We start from the raw sequence: 19,249 nt of genomic DNA on the forward strand, positions 1-19,249 counted from the left end.
ATGTGTCAATCATCTCTTGCACTTCCGTATACAGTATATATATATATATATATATATATATATATATATATATTGTGACGGGTGTCCCGAGCGCTCATCAGCGGCGCCCTGGAAACCAAGGAGGATCACCTGCATGTTTTCTAAGCCTGCTGGGTTCACAAAGGGGATCCGTGGCGTTCGTGGATGGCTAGCACCACCGACGTGAAGAAAACCAGGGTCCCACTTATTGGCCTGGAGGTAGATAGTGGGGGGCGAAATTTAGGTAGATAAGGAAGAGAGTGTAGGTGGACCTGGCGGACTGGTTGAAAGAGACCTTCCTATCATTGCCACGGAGGGGAAGGTTGAGTCCTCACAGTGATGGCAGGGTGTCGTCGGACGTGGACAGGGAAGTCAGAAATTATTTTAATTATTTCATAAGATTTATGTATGTTGTGGTTGTGTTCAGCCATCAGTGATTATTGTCCTCCTGAATTGTATATTGATTGCCTGTGCTGGTTATTATATATGGGGCATGTGATTTATGATTGGAGTTTCTAACTAAGTGTGTTTTGCAGGACATATCACACCACTTATAGTTTGCTGTGAATTTGGAATGAGTACTTGGGTTCTCTTTTAAATATGTGTTCACGGTTTGTAATGACCAGTGTATGTAATCAGGATATTTAAGTGAGACAATGCCATAAGGCTGCTATTGGTGCTAATAAAAAGTGTATTTCTTTGTAATTCTTGTTGTTGAGTGTGTTTTGTGTGCTCCTCCCGGACCAGACCGGGTCAGAATTAAAGGTGGTGGTAGCATAGGGGTTAATCCGCATTAAGTAAGCTCGCCAGTGGCCCCTAGTGGTGGCTGAATTCATTACATATATATATATATATATATATATATATATATATATATAAAATTAGAGAAACATTAAATATGAAAGCAAACAGATGTGTCACATTCCGTGTGTGGTTTAGATTCAGTTTTAGTTTCATTGTCTGTTGTTTTCTCTGTGTGTGATTTTCCCTTGACCTAGTTTTCCTGTGTTGCCTGATTATGTCATTCTGTTCACCTATGTCTTGTTAAATATCTAATTATGAGTACATTATCTATTAGTATTGATTTGAGTTGATGTGTTTGTGGTTGTATGTGCTCCTTGTGATTCTCCTAGTCATTGTGTTTAAGTTAGAATTAAAGACTATTTCTGTTTACTCCATCGTCGTGTGCTTCTCTACAGCCACACTCCATTACAGAATACAGGATCCAAGACAAAGATGGACTAGAAACAAATGGGGGCAGAGGATCATCTCTTTTCCATCCATCAGGCTCTGGAGCAGTACGTTGAGGAGTTTATTGAACTCATTCATTTTGTGCCCTGGAGCGATGGCACATTGAAGACTCTTTTCTGGATTGGACTCGATAACCATCTCGATAGCCGCTACCACAGGTTCCCTCATTCAGTATATAGACTATGCGTTGTGGCTGGGAGGTTCTTCCCTCACAGTTGGTGAGGTTGAGGAGAACACCATCTCCACTCAAACACTGTCACCCCTGTGCATGTCTGTTTATGAGTTTGTTCCAGAATCCACCACAGCCCATGAATCCGCTCCAGAAACTAAGCCAGAGACTGTAAAAACCTCCAGCATGCCCTCCAGAGTCTGCTCCAGTGCATGTCCCTGAACTCAACCAGGAGCCCACTCATGTCGCAGAGCTCAACCGGGAAGCCCGCTCACATCACAGAGCTCAACCATGAGCCCAACTCCCCTTCGTCTCTGCTGGTCCCATCTAGCTCTCCTTCGGCTCCTGATTCTCCGCTGGTCCCGGCCAGCTTTCCTGCATATTCTGAGTCCCAGAAAGGTCCGCCTAAACCTCATTTTGGGGTGGGGTGGGGGCATATACCCATGGCCATAGTGGCCGAGCTTGGGAACCTGGACAAGGCCACAAAGGCCCATCCTCCATAGCCCCTTGAATGGCCGGCGCCTCCTTAGCTTCCTGAGCTATCTCCTTTGCCATGGAGTTATCTGATTCAGTAGGTTTACTAGGTAGCTCTCGCTATACAGCGTTGCACTTGGTTGATGAACAGCTTTGGTATGAACCCCGTGAAACTACGGTTCAACAAAACAGCTCAAAACAGCTCTTTTGCATTTGTTAACGCTATCGGGAAGGTTTAGGGAGAAGCCGAATATTCACCAGAAGAGACGGACAGCAGCTCGTAAGTGTTGCGATACTTGGTCATAGATCTGTTGTTTAAATTATTTACTTGCTGTTAGGAAGGAATACTTTCGTTTCCCTTCTATTTCTATTCTGCATTTTCGTTGAGGTTTCGATGTTTGATTGCACTTTCTGTTAATTATAATAATTTGCACCTCGGCTAAGAAGGAACCTGGATCATTTTCTTTGCTCCTTGCAAGCGAAGTGTTAGTTTCGTCTTGAGTTATTTGCACTTGGCTATTGGCTGGGCCAATCAGAAGCCGGCCACAGCGACTGTAAAAGTATTTAAACTGCCTGTTCGCTATTACAAGTCGGGAGAAGCCGAATATTCACCAGAAGAGACGGACAGCAGCTCGTAAATGTTGCGATACTTGGTCATAGATCTGTTGTTTAAATTATTTACTTGCTGTTAGGAAGGAATACTTTCGTTTCCCTTCTATTTCTATTCTGCATTTTCGTTGAGGTTTCGATGTTTGATTGCACTTTCTGTTAATTATAATAATTTGCACCTCGGCTAAGAAGGAACCTGGATCATTTTCTTTGCTCCTTGCAAGCGAAGTGTTAGTTTCGCCTTGAGTTATTTGCACTTGGCTATTGGCTGGGCCAATCAGAAGCCGACCACAGCTGTTTTCACTGTAGTGTGTTAGGCTGTGTTTATCAGAGGTCCGGCGCTGACGCGGAAGCATCAGCGAAGCGTTCAGCCTCCTCGTGTGAAGACCGGCGAGGGTAAAGACCATCGACTTTTCCTGCGCGACTTTAACCGAGCAACGACTCCGAGCGACACACTTAAGTATCTTTTCTTTTCCCCTTCCTTACACACTCTCTGTTTCCATCCTCTTTCCTGCCACCTCTATCATGTGTTTCCAAACCATTCGGTTCTCTCTCAACCACGCTCTAACGTCCCACGCAGACGGCAACGTAACCCTGCTAACCTGCGCCTTATCTCTACCTCCTCCACTACACCTCTTTCCTTCTCTGTGGGTCTCTGGAATTGTCAGTCAGCTGTCAACAAAGCTGACTTCATTTCTGCTTTTTCTTTAAAATCCACGCTCAGCATCCTGGGCTTGACTGAGACCTGGATTCGTCCAGAAGACTCAGCAACCCCAGCTGCTCTCTCTACTAATCTCTCTTTCTCTCATACCCCGCGTCTAGTTGGCCGGGGTGGAGGCACTGGTCTGCTCATTTCTAACAATTGGAAATACTCAACCCGCTCTTCCCTATGCAATTACAACTCATTTGAATCTCATGCCATTACTGTATCAGCTCCGATAAAACTCCAGATTGTGGTCATTTACCGTCCCCCTAGCCAAATTCTAGCCACTTTCCTAGAGGAGCTGGACGGGCTGCTGTCCTCTTTCGTGGAGGATGGCACTCCACTCTTAGTCTTTGGTGATTTCAACATTCACCTAGACAAGCCTTATGCTACAGACTTCCATTCACTCCTAGCTTCATTTGATCTCAAACGCCTTACCACTACTAGCACGCACAAATCAGGCAACCAACTTGACTTAATTTACACACGCAATTGTACTGCAGATAACATTCTGGTACAACCACTACATACTTCGGACCATTTCTTCATTACATTTACATTACACTTTGCTTCTCCTGTGCCACCAACCCCCCTACCAGTTACTTTTAGACGAAACCTGCGCTCCCTTTCTCCTTCCCATCTCTCCTCTGTAGTATCCTCCTCTCTTCCTTCACCCACCCATTTCTCATCTCTGGATGTAAACGCAGCTACTGAGACTTTATGCTCTACCTTAACCTCTTGTCTAGACGACATTTGTCCTCTCTCCTCTAGGCCAGCACGGGCCACTCCTTCCAACCCCTGGTTATCCGAGGTTCTTCGTGAACATCGGACTACACTCAGAGCGGCAGAGAGAAAATGGCGCAAATCAAACGATCTGTCGGACCTCAGTAGGTACCAGTCTATGCTCACATCCTTCTCTGCTAAAGTCCACACTGCCAAATCCTCACATTTCCGCAACAAGATCGACAGCGCTCCAGACATGCGTAATCTCTTCAGAACATTTAATTCTCTCCTCTGTCCCCCTCCACCACCTCCCACCACCTCTATTACAGCTGATGACTTTGCCACTTTCTTTACAGACAAAACTAGATCAATCAGTGGTCAGTTCTCACCTCCACGCACACAGGACCCTCACCCTACCACATCCACTGCTAAAACTCCCATCTTCTCTTTCTGTCCCTCACTGAAGCTGAAGTATCCAAGCTTCTCCTCTCCAACCATCCTACAACATGTCCTCTTGACCCAATCCCTCACACCTTCTCCAAGCAATCTCACCCACACTCTTACCTGCACTCACACACATCATCAACACATCCCTCCTCACAGGCAACTTCCCCATTGTGTTCAAACAGGCTCGGGTAACCCCACTGCTCAAAAAACCTACATTAAACACTTCTCTTATAGAAAACTACAGACCTGTCTCTCTCCTTCCGTTCATAGTGAAAACACTTGAACGAGTTGTCTTCAACCAAGTCTCACTGTTTCTTTCACAGAACGACAAACTGGATGCTAAACAGTCAGGTTTCAGGAGGGCCATTCAACTGAGACTGCGCTTCTCTCGGTCACTGAAGCCCTGCGAATTGCAAAAGCCCATTCCAAATCATCAGTCCTCATTCTGCTGGATCTATCTGCCGCTTTTGACACTGTCAATCATCAGATACTCCTGTCCACCCTCTCATCACTGGGCATCACTGGCATTCCACTTCGCTGGTTTGAATCCTATCTCACTGGTAGGTCTTTCAGGGTGGCCTGGGGAGGGGAGGTATCCAAAGCACATACACTGGTCACTGGGGTTCCTCAGGGATCAGTTCTTGGACCCCTCCTCTTCTCCACATACACTACATCCCTGGGTCCCATCATACAGGCACATGGATTCTCATACCATTGCTACGCTGATGACACACAGCTCTACCTCTCTTTTCAACCAGATGATCCAACGGTAGCTGCAAGGATCTCAGGTTGCCTGGCGGACATCTCGGCATGGATGAAAGAACATCACCTGCAGCTCAACCTGGCAAAGACTGAGCTTGTCCTCCCGGCCACTCCGACTCTACAGCATGACTTCACGATCCAGTTAGGTTCATCAACAATAACCCCATCAACTTCGGTCAGAAATCTTGGTGTAATCTTTGATGATCAGCTGACCTTCAAAAACCTCATTGCAAAGACTGCTCGATCTTGCAGGTTTGCACTATATAACATCAGAAAGATCAGGCCCTTTCTGACAGAGCATGCTGCACAACTTCTTGTCCAGGCCCTTGTCATTTCTAGGCTGGACTATTGCAATGCTCTTCTGGCTGGACTTCCGTCTAACACAGTCAAACCTCTACAAATGATTCAGAATGCAGCGGCACGACTGGTCTTCAACGAGCCCAAAAGAGCCCATGTTACACCTCTCTTTATCTCCCTGCACTGGCTACCAGTCGCGGCTCGCATCAAGTTCAAGACACTGATGCTTGCATATAGAACAACCACTGGCTCAGCACCCGTTTACTTGCACTCTCTACTAACAAACTACATCCCCTCCAGAAATCTGAGATCTGCTAGTGAACGACGCCTCGTGGTACCATCACAGAGAGGCTCAAAATCACTCTCCAGAACATTCTCGTTCACCATTCCTGGCTGGTGGAACGATCTTCCCACCCCTATCCGGATTGCTGGATCCCTGTCAATCTTCAAGCAACAACTGAAAACTCATCTCTTTCGACAGCACTTGACTTCATCCTAAAAAAAAAATTCTCTTTACTTATTCCTTCCTTTGGTAGTTTGTATTTATTTGAACAATGCCTGAGACTTGGTGTTGCAAGCACTTCGTCTGTCTGATTGCCTCTTCAAGATGAATCGCTTTATGTATTCCCCAATTGTAAGTCGCTTTGGATAAAAGCGTCTGCAAAATGACTAAATCTAAATCTAGGGTTGGGTTTGGTTTGGTGTAGGGGATATTTCCAACACCATACAGCATTAACTTTTAGTGACACTCCTCTGATATTTGAATTATAAACCATCGCAATACAAACCTGAAGCAATGTAATACAAACACAGCAATACTTGCCTATATCAACGCAACAAAAAGGTGCAGATTGGACATGGTATGTTTCAGTTAGTGTAAATATCATATCCTGTTATGTCATAGCCTGTTGCCAATAGGTGGAGCTATGATTATAACTGTATATTGGCCTTTAGATGTCTTCAGGCCAGGACTCTTACCAACCATATTAAGTCTAGTGCAGATTGGACATTGCATTTTTAAGTTAAACAAGTAAAACTGTATGTAAGTAAAACAAGTGATTTCTTGTTGCAAGCAGGTGGCATTATGATTATAACAAAATATTTGGCCTTTAGATGTGTTCAGATTGGACATTGTATGGCTGAGTTACAGCCACTTCCTTTTCCATGGTGAAACATCGAACTTTGTCAGGCCGCCAAGAACACACCCTTTAACGGCAACTCAAGATCTTCGCAATTTAACATAATAATGGACTGACCGAATATAATGCTGATGTCATTAAATCTCAAGGAGGAGTTAGTTACAGTGTAGGACATGTCACATGCACTTCCTGTTGCCAGTAGGTGGTGCTATGACAATAACTGAATATGGGCATGTGGACTCTTATCAAACATGTGAAGTTTGGGGACATCAGACATTTTATGCCTGAATTATAACAACTTCCTATTTTATGGAGAAACATCGAAGTTTGTCAGGCCGCCACGGACACGCCCTTCAATGAAAACTCAAGATCTTCATAATTTAACGTCACAAAGGGCTTTAGATTACACTGACCAAATGTGGTGTTGATCCATTTAAATCTCAAAGAGTTTGTTTAAATATAATGCCTGAAAATGGCAGAAATGGCACAAAACTTGCAGAGAAAATTCTAAATAACAGACTTCCTGTTGGGTTTCGGACTTTGTACCGGAGGGACTTTTTTGTAGGTATTAGAGTGTCGCATGTGTCTACTGAATTTCGTACATGTTTGTGAAACATAGCTCGAGGGGCACTTCGTTTATATTTTATAGGTGGCGCTATTGAGCCATTTTGCCACACCCACTTCTGAAACCCATATCAGATGTAAATTTTCTCCACTTCTGGTATGTGTGCAAAGTTTTTATGAGTATTACATTGTAATGTATTATTCAGTAGGACTGACTTCATTGAAGTGAGCATGAAAAATTAACTTAGTGGACCAAAGTGATCTGAGTCCAGATACAATATGAATGCAACAAAAACTGGATGCTTTTTCATTCAGTTCAGTTTGGGGTCAGCCCTTTTCAGCCAAGTTTGTCTCTTTTATAGAGGATTAAAGAGTAACTACTGGTATACAAAAGGATGTGGGAAAAATATTACATAACTTGATAATTCACAAAATCATTTTTGCACACTCTGTTTATCATGAGACTTGCTGTTTCATTGTGATTTTACAGTGTTTTTAAAATTATTTTTATATATCCAGGCAACAGCAATATGAGATGTTAAATGCTTGCCATGTTGCAGATCAAATCAAAACCACAATATTTGTCAGATTAATCGCAATGTGATTTTTTAAATTCTTTTATTTTAACCAAACCATGCAGCCCTAGCAGTTATCTATTTCAATTATGGTTATAGATTTCACTGCGTTTGCAGGAATACTAACCGCACTGCACTGGCAGCTCCAGTGGAACATAGTTTCTATGGCATAGATGGATATAGGCAGAGGTCAATGCACAAAAGGCTGGTCTGGAAACATCTGCATGCTCATCACATGCACAGTCCAGTCCTTCACACTTCATCATGAACTGCACAGGATCCACCTAAAAAAGACAGAAAACACTTTCATCCATAAAAACAAACAAACAAACAAACAAAAACAAAAAACGAATGCTCATAAATGCAATGTAAAAACAAAAAGCAGTGTGAGAGAGAGAATTCTTCATCTGAAGTTCATTGTGTTGTTTACTATTGCATTCCTTTCATTCTCTTTTTCATTTCCTCACTTTCCCCAAGGAGTGGATGTCTTTTGATCAATCTAATCAAAGGGATCTTTATATACACTGGCTTGTAATAGTTAGCACATGTCATGGAGTGAGAGGAAACTGAGTACAGTAGTTACCACTCTGAAACAGGGGCTCAGAGGAGAATTTGTGGAGGAGAACAGTGATGTGCATGACAGGGAGTCGGCAGTGCCATTCTGACAGATTTCAGCTTTCCCGCTGACACATTCTGAATCCACCTACAGTAAAGAGCATAAAAATATTATATTAGATCCACACAGTCCATGTAATGGAACTGCCTTTATTTAGTCACCCGCATGACATTCTTCTTTTCCACGAAACACAAAAATGTTGACCAATATTGACACTGTTCTTTGGTACCTTTTGTTCTTTTTGAAGCTTGTCACTGGTCACTATACAGTATGCCTGATCAGTGTGAACATTAAGTTTTCCATTTTTGTTTAATGGACATAAGGAGGTTTGATTCTAAAAAAAAAAAATCAGGTTCCGATGACATGAGTCGACTGGATCATTCCTACAGTTTGGTGGATTTTGGAATGAACAGAATTTTTGAAAAAGAAATGGTAAAAATTCAATTATTATTTTGGTGTTATGAGAAGGAGAAAAATGTCTGTATATCAGAAAGAAAAAAAAAGGCAACCTCAGGCTAGTATAACTAAACATTTTTGATAAAACAACAGGAGCCAAGAATGCTGCACTGGTCTCTTCACGTAATCAACAGTGCTCTTTGGATATTTGGAGGTAAATATCAAACTGAGAAGATGAAATACTCATATAGTACACTCGTATAGTAAAAATAAAATTATTTTTAAATTATTTTAAATGTTTCATATGTGGTCTAGGAAATTTGTCCACCCTGTTGCATGACATTTTTCCAATGCAATGTGTAACAGGGACGTTTTAAGCTAATGAAGCCCATTACTAGATAGGAAAAAGCAACATGCTAGCAGAAGTTTAACATTTAGCAATAATTTGAATAGATATATACAATTTATTTAAAAAAAATAAAACATTTTAATGGCCTGTATATTTAGACAAAACAGGGTGGACATCTTATGTCTACACTATAAGATAAATCTTCTAAAAATGAGAAAAAGAGAAAAGTTTAAGACTAATACTTAATTTGTTCTTGGAGTTTATATATATATATATATATATATAATATAATAAATTACAATAAATTGTATTTTTATGAGAATATGTAAATGTATATAATAAAATTGCTAATTTAGCATTTTTTATTAAAAATGTAAAAACATTTCTTAGGAGCTAATCCGTGTGAAGATTATGTGGCATGAAAGTTGATTAATAATTTATGTAAAATATGCAGTAATGTTTCATGGGGACATAAAAACCACCAAACTGTTGGGACGACCTAACTATAGCTTTAAGCCCTTATACTGTACATTATGTTTGATGTATTATTACATGAAAAAAGGCATGTACAGTGTATGTAAATATGAAGCAAAATAATAGAAATAGTCTGTGGTTTGTGCCTGGCTGTGATACCATATGCTGAACAGGTGTACATTTCTCACAAATTCCTCTCACTACCTGCCAGCTGTGAGTAAACTGAAGCACACTGTGTGTGTGAGAGCCATCTGGCAGAAGCAGCTCATTAGCTGCCTCATTATCATTGGTTCCTAAAAGACCAGCGGACACACCTGAAAAACAGTTCATTAAAATAACATGTTAAATCATGACGGATATTACAATGATTCACCTCAGAGTACTGAACTCTTTGTAGACAGCAGTGAACTTAAGTGCCATTAAACCCATTACAATCATCACGTTACAGCATATTAGCATTTACAATAGATCAAAACAGTGACTGCCCACTTTTTCAGAGGCCTTGGTTCAAAAGAATTTTTCACATTTATTTTTTTCCATAACCACTAAAAATGTTCTAGTTATAGGCTTTGAACTAAACCAGCCAGCTCAGAGATGAATCATAATATTACAACATTTGATTCAAAGCAAAAAGAAATATTTGAAAAACGGGGAAAAAAGACTATGCATTTTGCCTTTTGTGAAGGAGTTAGTTATATATCCCATAAAACATTGCAAATGATGAACTCAAATCAGTAACAACATATTAAACAATTACTATAATATATACTATATTTATATTAATATAGTACAGAATATTATAATATAATATACTGTTCAAAAGTTTGGGGTCATTAAGATTTTTATTTTTTTAAAGAAATTATACTTTTATTCAGTAAGAATGTATTAAATTGATCAAAAGACTTAAACACTGATATTTCTAACTTTCTGTTCATTAAAAACTTTGCAATCATTAACATTAAAATAGAAAACAGTTATTTTAAATTGTTATCAAATAAATGCATCCTTGGTGAGCATTAGAAACTTTCAAAAACATGAAAAACCTAACATACTGTATACTTACTATCATTTAAAAAATGTGTATGTACAAGCTTATAAATCATACAGAATAATCTTTTTTGAAAATCTAAAAATGCAGAAAGTTTTGTATGAGAGGTAGGTTTAGGGGCATGGTTAGGGAGAGGGGATAGAAAATACAGTTTGTACAGTAGAAAAATCATTATATCTATGGCAAGCCCACAGAAAACACGGAAACCCAACGTGCGTGTGTGTGTGTTATTTTTATTTATTGTAAAACAAATCATGGTGCACACAGCATATAGAGCTCAGAGCTCATGGTAGGCAAAATTGAATTGCTAAAAATAAGTCATAAAGTAAACAAAGCTAATGATCTTACCATGAAGCCATCCATCTAGGATCACACTGCAAACTTCTAGATGAGTGTCACATGATACCCGAAGTCCTCTCTCATTGGACACCTCAATTAAGTTCACATCCTTTCTGATAGCCACTTCACGTTTAGTGTATGGTATTTGCGCAACATGGCAATTAACCTCCACCTAAAATCAAGAAATTTTGTATTACTCTATTTAATTGTATCATATTAAGTTTCTAAATCAGCTAAGAAACCAATTTTAGACATCATAATAACAAGAAAATGTACCTCTCCATTTGGGTGAATTGCAATCTTTGTGTTTTGCATTTGCACCACAAGTGAGCGATGTTTGAACCTGTCGGACTTCAGCGCAATGCTAAAGGTGTGCTGGAAGACATCACCTGCGAGAATGAAGTCACAGGAAGCTGGGAGTTTGAACAGATGTCCATCAAATGACACCAAATAGACGTCTGCCACTAGAAATGCCTGATCTGGACAGAGGAAATAAAGTACAAAGACAGATGTGAGGAAATAATCACTGAGTCATTTGTTTCCCATGAGATTCTGTCATCATTTACTCATGTTTCATACCTCTATGACTTTCTTTCTTATGCTGAACACAGACTTAAAAATATCTTTTATCATACAAGTTTGGAAGGACATGGGGTGAGTAAAACATGGCTGAACCTAAATTTTTCTGTCTCATGAATAGAAAATGCATCTGAAGAAGGAAACTCTCAGGGGTATACATTAACTCAATTAGTGGTCTAGAGTTGGAAAACATGTGTTAGAAAACATGTGTAAGGCCCATGAGGCAGACAGACTCTGAAACACCCAATAACTCACAGTTAACGGGACTGTCCATTATCTTCCTCTTCAGCCGGTAGAGTTCTGAAGTAGGGCTCAAAGAGTTCAAGGCCAGTAGAGGCTTCAGGACAAACTCCTCCAGAAGAACTTCAGTCACACCTGCCTCCTTGACCTTCAGCCATGGGCCCACAGGAAGTGGCACCCTAAAAATCACCTCACCCTCACTGGAGTAACAGACGGTTGCGGAAAAAAATTTGCAATTATATTCTGTACATTTCTCCTAATCACTCCTAACGTCAGTCCAAATCAAAATATATACAAAATATATACATATATACACACATGTGTACATATATAAATACAGTCATGGCCAAAAATATCGGCACCCTTGCAATTCTGTCAGAAAATGCAACCCTTCTCTCAGAAAATTGTTGCAGTTGCAAATGTTTTGGTACTCACATGTTTTCTTTTTTTGTTTGTTTGCATTGGAACAACACAAAAAAACAGAGAAGAAAAGACAAATCTGATACAATTCCACACAGAACCCAAAAAATGCACTGGACAAAATTATTGGCAGCCTTAACTTAATATTTGGCAGCACCCCCTTAGGAAAAAATTATTGAAATCAATCGCTTCCTGTATCCATGAATGAGTTTCTTACAACTCTCTACTGGAATTTTGGACCACTCTTCTTTTGCAAACTGCTCCAGGTCATTCAGATTTGAAGGATACCTTTTTGTTTTGAGATCTCTCCACAGGTGTTCTATGGGACTCAGATCTGGACTCATTGCTGGCCATTTCAGAACTCTCAAGCGCTTTGTTTGTAACCATTTCTGAGTGCTTTTTGAAGTGTGTTTCAGGTCATTGTCCTGCTGGAAGACCCATGACCTCTGGTGGAGGCGCAGCTTTCTGACACTGGCCACTATGTTGCGGCCCAAAATTCTTTGGTAATCATCAGATTTCATGATACCGTTCACACAGTTAAGGAATCCAGTGCTAGAAGCAGCAAAGCAACCCCAAAACATCTTTGAACCTCCACCATGTTTGACTGTAGGGACCGTGTTCTTTTCTTTGAAGGCCTCATTTCTTTTTCTGTAAACAGTGCCATGATGTCCTTTACCAAAAAGCTCTACTTTTGTCTCATCTGTCCACAGTACGTTCTCCCAGAAGGATTGTGGTTTTGTCACATAAGTTTTGGCAAACACCAGTCTTGCTTTTTTATGCCTTTGTGTCAGCAGTGGTGTCCTCCTGGGTCTCCTACCATAACCCTTTTCATTCAGATGGCGACGGATAGTGCGAGCTGACACTGTTGTACCCTGTGTCTGCAGATCAGCTTGAATTTGTTTGGAAGTTAATCGGGGTTCTTCATCCACCATTCGAACAATCCTTTGTTAATCCATTTTCATTAATCCGAGGTTTTGTTCTAACTAGCGGCGACACGCAAAATTTGTCTTGTCACGTGTAGTTAGGAGACGGTGTAATACTGTTTTTGTGTCATGGAATGTAGTTGTAAGATTTGTTTTAGGCAAGAATGCCATTGTTTTGACTTAAAATATGCGATTTAGTCATTTAGCAGACATTTTTATCCAAGGTGGCTAACAAATGAGGACAATGGAAGCAATCAAAATCAACAAAAGAGCAAGTCTCAGTTAGCTTAACGCAGTACACGTAGCAAGGTTTTTTTTATTTTTTTATTATATTATAAATAAAAATAAAACAGATTGAATAGAAAAAGAATAGAGCAATAATAATAACAATAATAAATAGTAATAAATAATAAAATCGTTATGAAAATTTTCGGAGATGTGAGCTCCAGGGCGTTAGCAGCCGTTCAGCACTCATGGACCCACTGAGAGCAGCCTTACCTTGGCCAGCTCTGGAATTTGTCACTGGCTTTGATGTCTCTATAGTGGTTAAACATGAGATATGAGCAAATAGTTTTGGCTGAGGGCAAAGTCTCATAACATTTTATTTTATATAACTTTAATGCTGGATATCAGAGTGTTGCCTTTGTACTTTTGACTGAATCACCATTGAAACAGTGCTGGGCAACGATTAATCACATCTAAAATAAAAGTGTTTGTGTACATAATATACTGTATGTGGGTGTACTGTGTATATTTATTATGCATATATAAATACACACACATGCATGTATATATTTAAGAAAAATATGTTATGTTTATACATTAAATATATTTTTATATAATATAAATATATACATGTATATAATATTTTCAAAATATATACTGTATGTGTGTCTTTATATATAAATAATCAAAATACACAGCACAAAAACTCTGTACACACTAGGGCTGCACGATATTGGAAAAAACTCACATTGCGATATTTTGTATTTCTGCGATATATATTGCGATATGAAAAAAAAAAAAAAACTTCAGATGACTTGAAAAGCTCTATTTGGGAAAAAAAATATTGTAGATGAGTAAATCAGCATAGAAAAATGAACAAATTACAAACATAGATAAATATAACAGAACAAAGATATAAAATAAATAAACAGTGCTTTATATTTTTTCCAGTAAGTCTAACAGTATTCAGGTATACTGGTTGAATAATCAAATGTAAAATAACACTGTATAAATTAAATCTAATAAATCTGTTAAAGCTACAAAAGTGATTTTTCTCTGTGTTTTGCTGTTTGATTAACATTCATTACACTGAAAGCCTTAGGAACATTAAACTGCTGTGAGCCTATACTATCCATTTTCTTTATAAATTTTTTACCTTCACCTAAGCCATAAGCAACTGTGTTTACAAGGATACTTGCAGAGACATGCGTTTTGACAGTTTCGCGCGTATGTGTCATTTCAGGCACAAATAGACACGGAACTGAATGGAATTCAGTGTTCACATATATCTGAGTGGCTCTCACCGTGTCTACAAAGGGCGCTGACAAAATACAATAGAACCCATTATAATCAGTGATGCCGTCTACACTGGATGCAGCGCGACACGGCAAATCCTTGCGAGTAAATCCCTCATTCTTTTTATGACGTACTGACACAAAGTTCAAAGGATTTGCAACGGTCGCTTTTTCGCGTTCAGTGAAGACAGTGCGTCGCGGGGTGGTGTGATGCGATAGCTGTCGCGAAAACGATCAGTATAAATATAACGGTCAGTATACTAAAAATCGCACATCCTGCGATGTGACTATCGCGGATGTGCATATCGCAATATCGATGCTGAAACGATATATCGTGCAGCCCTAGTACACACATAATGTCATAATGATTCAGCAGAGGAAACGGAGTTGCGCCGAGCCCTCTCGCAGCAGGGCATTCTACTGGGTCGGTGGTGGAATGGCTGGACCAGCTACAGGTCAGCCCTTCTGCAGCACAGGCTGCAACACCCACTCCTGGCCCGGAAGGAGCAGTTCCTTGCCACGCGGAACCGCGGCTTAATCCACCCGCTCCTTACTCGGGTGAGCCCAACTCATGTCGGTCATTTCTGTCCCAATGCTCGCTGATCTTTGCTCTCCAGCCTTCCTGTTTTCCCACGGAGCTTTCCAGGGTAGCGTACATCATTACGTTCTTGGTGGGTCAAGCGAGGGAGTGGGGCACGGCCATGTGGGATGGCGAGCATGTCTGCTGTCAGTCGTTGGAGGCGTTCTCAGAGGAGCTGCGCAAGATGTTTGATCGCTCAGCTCTGGGAATTGAGGCGGCACGAGTCTTGTCGCTGCTTCAGCAGGGCGAGCAGTCCGTGTCATGTTATTCCATTGAGTTCTGTACGCTCGCCGCAGCCTGTGGCTGGAACGAGAAAGCACTCTGGGATCACTTCCTCCACGGCTTGGCTGAGCACGTGAAGGACGAGATCTATTATCTATTCCCTTGAGAATGCCTGCTGGCTTGGATGGGTTGATCGACCTCGCCATTCGAGTTGACGACCAGATTGCTCTCCGTTCCCGGCACCGAAGAGGGGGGTTTCCCCGCGAGCGCGTCACGGGCGCTGAGCCGGTAACAGCTTGTGACACGTTGTCTCAACGCCTCGTCCTCCCGGAGGAGGAGCCTATGCAGGTCGGAAGAGCACAGTTGACTGTGGGGGAGCAACTGCGTCACCAATCAGTCTCTACTGCGGTGAGGCGGGTCATGTGACAGCTTCGTGCCCTGTAGCTGGGCGACGCTTATCACGCAAGGGAGAGCATATGGTGAGCGTCACGACTACTCGACTGCCATCTGGTTGTCGTTCAGAGTTTCAAGCTTCATTACGGTTCAGGGGAGCTGTTTTCCAGGTTTCTGCGTTAATCAACTCTAGAGCGGAAGGCGATTTTATGGATTCTGGATTGGCCACATACCTGGGGATTTGGTCTGTTGGCCTGGCCGAACCTATTTCTGCTAGGACTCTTTGTGGCATCCTACTCACTAATATTACCCATGTCACTAAGTTTGTTACGTTAACTTTGTCTGGTAATCATGCTGAGGAGATCCTATTCCTCCTTATTCACTCGCCCACCGCTCCAGTGGTGTTGGGTCACACCTGGTTGGTTTAACCTAACCCCCATATTGATTGGCTTGGAGCCCTTTCTATTTAGCTCAATGTTTGGGTGCTGCATTTTCCCTGGTCATGTCTTGTTCTGTGTTGCAGGAGGAGCCGGTGAGCCTGGCGGATGTACCGGAGGCTTACCACGACTTGAGAGTAAGTCAGTAAGTCCCGAGCTTCATCTCTGCCTCTGCACCGCCCGTACGACAGTGCGACTGACCTCTTGCCTGGTACTTCTCCACCTAAGGTGCGCCTTTACTTTCTGTCTGGACCGGAGAGGGAGGCCATGGAGAGGTATATTCACGATTCTCTGGTAGCAGGCATTATCCGTCCCTCTTCCTCTCCAGCTGGGGCGGGGTTCTTCTCCGTGGAGAAGAAGGATGGTTCCCTGTATCGACTATCGGGGGTTGAATGACATCACGGTAAAGAATCATTACCCTTTGCCGTTGATGTCATCGGCCTTCAAGCTCTTGCAGGGGGCAACCATCTTTACAAAGTTGGACCTCCGCAGTGCTTATCACTTGGTTCTGATTAGGGAGGGGGACGAATGGACGCCTTTAACACCCATACAGGGCATTTTGAATATTTGGTCAGGCCTTTCAAACTCCCCGGTGGTCTCCCAGGCACTCGTCAACGACGTGCTCAGAGACAAGGTCGATAGGTTTGTTTTTGTGTACATTGACAAAATCCTGATCTTCTCCCAGAACAAGAGCGATCATGTCCAGCACGTCAGGCTGCTGGAGAATCGTTTATTTGCCAAGGTGGAGAAGTGCCAGTTTCACGCACGGTCGGTTCCGTTCCTGGGTTTTATTCTCTCGCCTGAAGGTATCCGAATGGATCTCGCCAAGGTAAAGGCTGTTGCTGACTGGCCCACCCCAGATAATCGTAGAGCGGTCCAGCGTCTTCTGGGGCTTGCGAATTTTTACAGGCTGTTCATTCGGAACTTTAGTCAGGTCACCCTTCCTCTGACGGATCTCACCTCCACTAAGAAACGATTATGTTGGTCATCACAGGCCCAAACTGCGTTTGAGAGTTTAAAGAGTCGGTTCATTTTGGCTCCCATTTTAATTACCCCTGACCCGGATCGGCTGTTCATTGTGGAGGTGGATGCGTCTGAGGTGGGGGTTGGGGCAGCGTTGTCTCAGAGATCATCTTCAGACGAGAAAATACATCCCTGCGCCTTCTTTTCTCATCGTTTAACCCCCACGGAACGGAACTATGACATCAGGAATAGGGAGTTACTAGCTGTCAAGCTGGCGCTGGAAGAGTGGCGTCACTGGCTAGAGGGTACGGAGTTTCCATTTATTGTTTGGACTGACCATAAGAATCTGGAGTACATCTGCACTGCCAAGAGAATAAATTCCAGGCAGGCTTGCTGGGCATTATTTTTCGAAAGGTTTCAGATTTACCATTTCTTATCGCCCTGGCTCTAAGAATGGTAAACCTGACGCACTGTTGCGTATCTTTGAAGCTGAGGCTAGACCCACTCCTCCTGTGGCTATTCTACATCCCGAACGGGTTGTGGCGGCTGTCACCTGGGGGGTGGAGTCCAAGGTCCACACTGCGCAATGCGACGCTACGGTCCCTGCGGGGTGCCCAGAGAGTCTGCTGTTCGTGCCCGAGTCAGTCCGAACTAGCGTCCTACAGTGGGGCCACTCTTCTAGCCTAGCTTGCCACCCTGGAGCGACTCGTACTTATAGGTTTTAATCAAGCAGCGGTTTTGGTGGCCGTCCATGGAGCAGAATGCTCGACGGTTCATGTCGGCCTGTCCGATTTGCGCTGCGGGTAAGGGTTCCAATCGAAGGGGCTGGAGGTTGGCTGCTATGAAAACAGATAAGTGCACATATCCTACATACAGCTCCCAATCGGGTCAAAGTTAAGAGGATTTTGTCTACAAAATGATAAGAGCACACATTATTTTATTATTTCACACAAAGTATTTTAACTTAAGCCTTAATCACTCCTCAAGTAGACTTTACACTTAAGTTCTTCGGGGTCATATAGACCCCAATCTTTTAAAGAGCGGATTGCATAAGGAAATATAATTTTTTTTATATGATAAACTATACATAATTTTTTTTATTTACTTCTCAACTATGCATTTATGTATTTTTTACCTATTTACTGCACAATTACTCAACTACACCATAAATTGGCTTATGAAAAATGACTTAATGATTACCTAAATTAAATATAAAAGGTTTCTAGATATTGGCCCATGTGTTAGGCATAGAATGCTGCCATCTGCAGGTTAGAGGAAAAACTTTAGGAATTACAGTTAAAGAAAGAAAGTGCAATGACCACATATATCCAGCAGAGTTCCATAGGGACTCATTCATTTTCAGTTCAGTTTCAAGTAAATTTTTCTTCATGTTTCAACTTCTCCTAGCAACTTTATGATATATATATATATATATATATATATATATATATATTATGAATATATATTTAAACATTCTAAAATATATTAAAAATCTATATTTTGTCAAAGGTTAGAATTTGTTGTTGTTGTCTGATGTCTTTTGAATTGTACGTTACATAAATTTGCAGAAATGTCCTTTAGAACAACCAAATCAAGTCCAGATTTTTTGTGTGTGTTTAGATAGGAAATTTAATATTTAGGAAAAGTCACAGAGTCTCATGCCCCTGAGATGAAGGGAACACTTTTAAAAAATAAAGGAAAATTCTATTGGGGTCAGATAGACCCCAAGGAGTGATTAAGGGTTAAAGGGGCCATCGGATGTCCATTTTCCAGAAGTTGATATGATTCTTTAGGGTCTTAATGAAAGGAAAAACACACTTTCGTTAAAATTTCTCAATGGTAGTGTAAAAAACACCTTTTTCCCCCTGTCAAAATCAGCTCTGTTTTCAGCAAGCTGTTTTTTAGTCCATGTTGCTTTAAATGCTAATGAGCTCTGCTGACCCTGCCCCTCTCTTCCGTGCAGCGACTTCTTGTCACTGTTTGGCACGGAATGGAAGACATACACTGCTGGACACGGAC

The 19,249-nt window shown here is 41.5% G+C and overlaps 1 protein-coding gene across 1 annotated transcript in view; it reads right to left on the reverse strand.

Annotated features, from left to right (window-relative positions):
• The window catches only part of LOC131521757 (uncharacterized), a 71,585-nt gene that overhangs the window by 2,785 nt on the left and 49,551 nt on the right, over positions 1 to 19,249 (reverse strand). Inside the window, exons 58-63 of the mRNA XM_058746792.1 lie at positions 11,788 to 11,972; positions 11,230 to 11,432; positions 10,963 to 11,125; positions 9,771 to 9,880; positions 8,315 to 8,434; positions 7,859 to 8,015 (exon numbers count right to left, since the gene is read on the reverse strand). Of these exons, the coding sequence (XP_058602775.1) occupies positions 7,859 to 8,015; positions 8,315 to 8,434; positions 9,771 to 9,880; positions 10,963 to 11,125; positions 11,230 to 11,432; positions 11,788 to 11,972 (938 nt within the window). The remainder of the gene's footprint in view (positions 1 to 7,858; positions 8,016 to 8,314; positions 8,435 to 9,770; positions 9,881 to 10,962; positions 11,126 to 11,229; positions 11,433 to 11,787; positions 11,973 to 19,249) is intronic.

Source organism: Onychostoma macrolepis, chromosome 02 (assembly GCF_012432095.1).
Source record: "Onychostoma macrolepis isolate SWU-2019 chromosome 02, ASM1243209v1, whole genome shotgun sequence".
Lineage (NCBI taxonomy): Eukaryota > Metazoa > Chordata > Actinopteri > Cypriniformes > Cyprinidae > Onychostoma > Onychostoma macrolepis.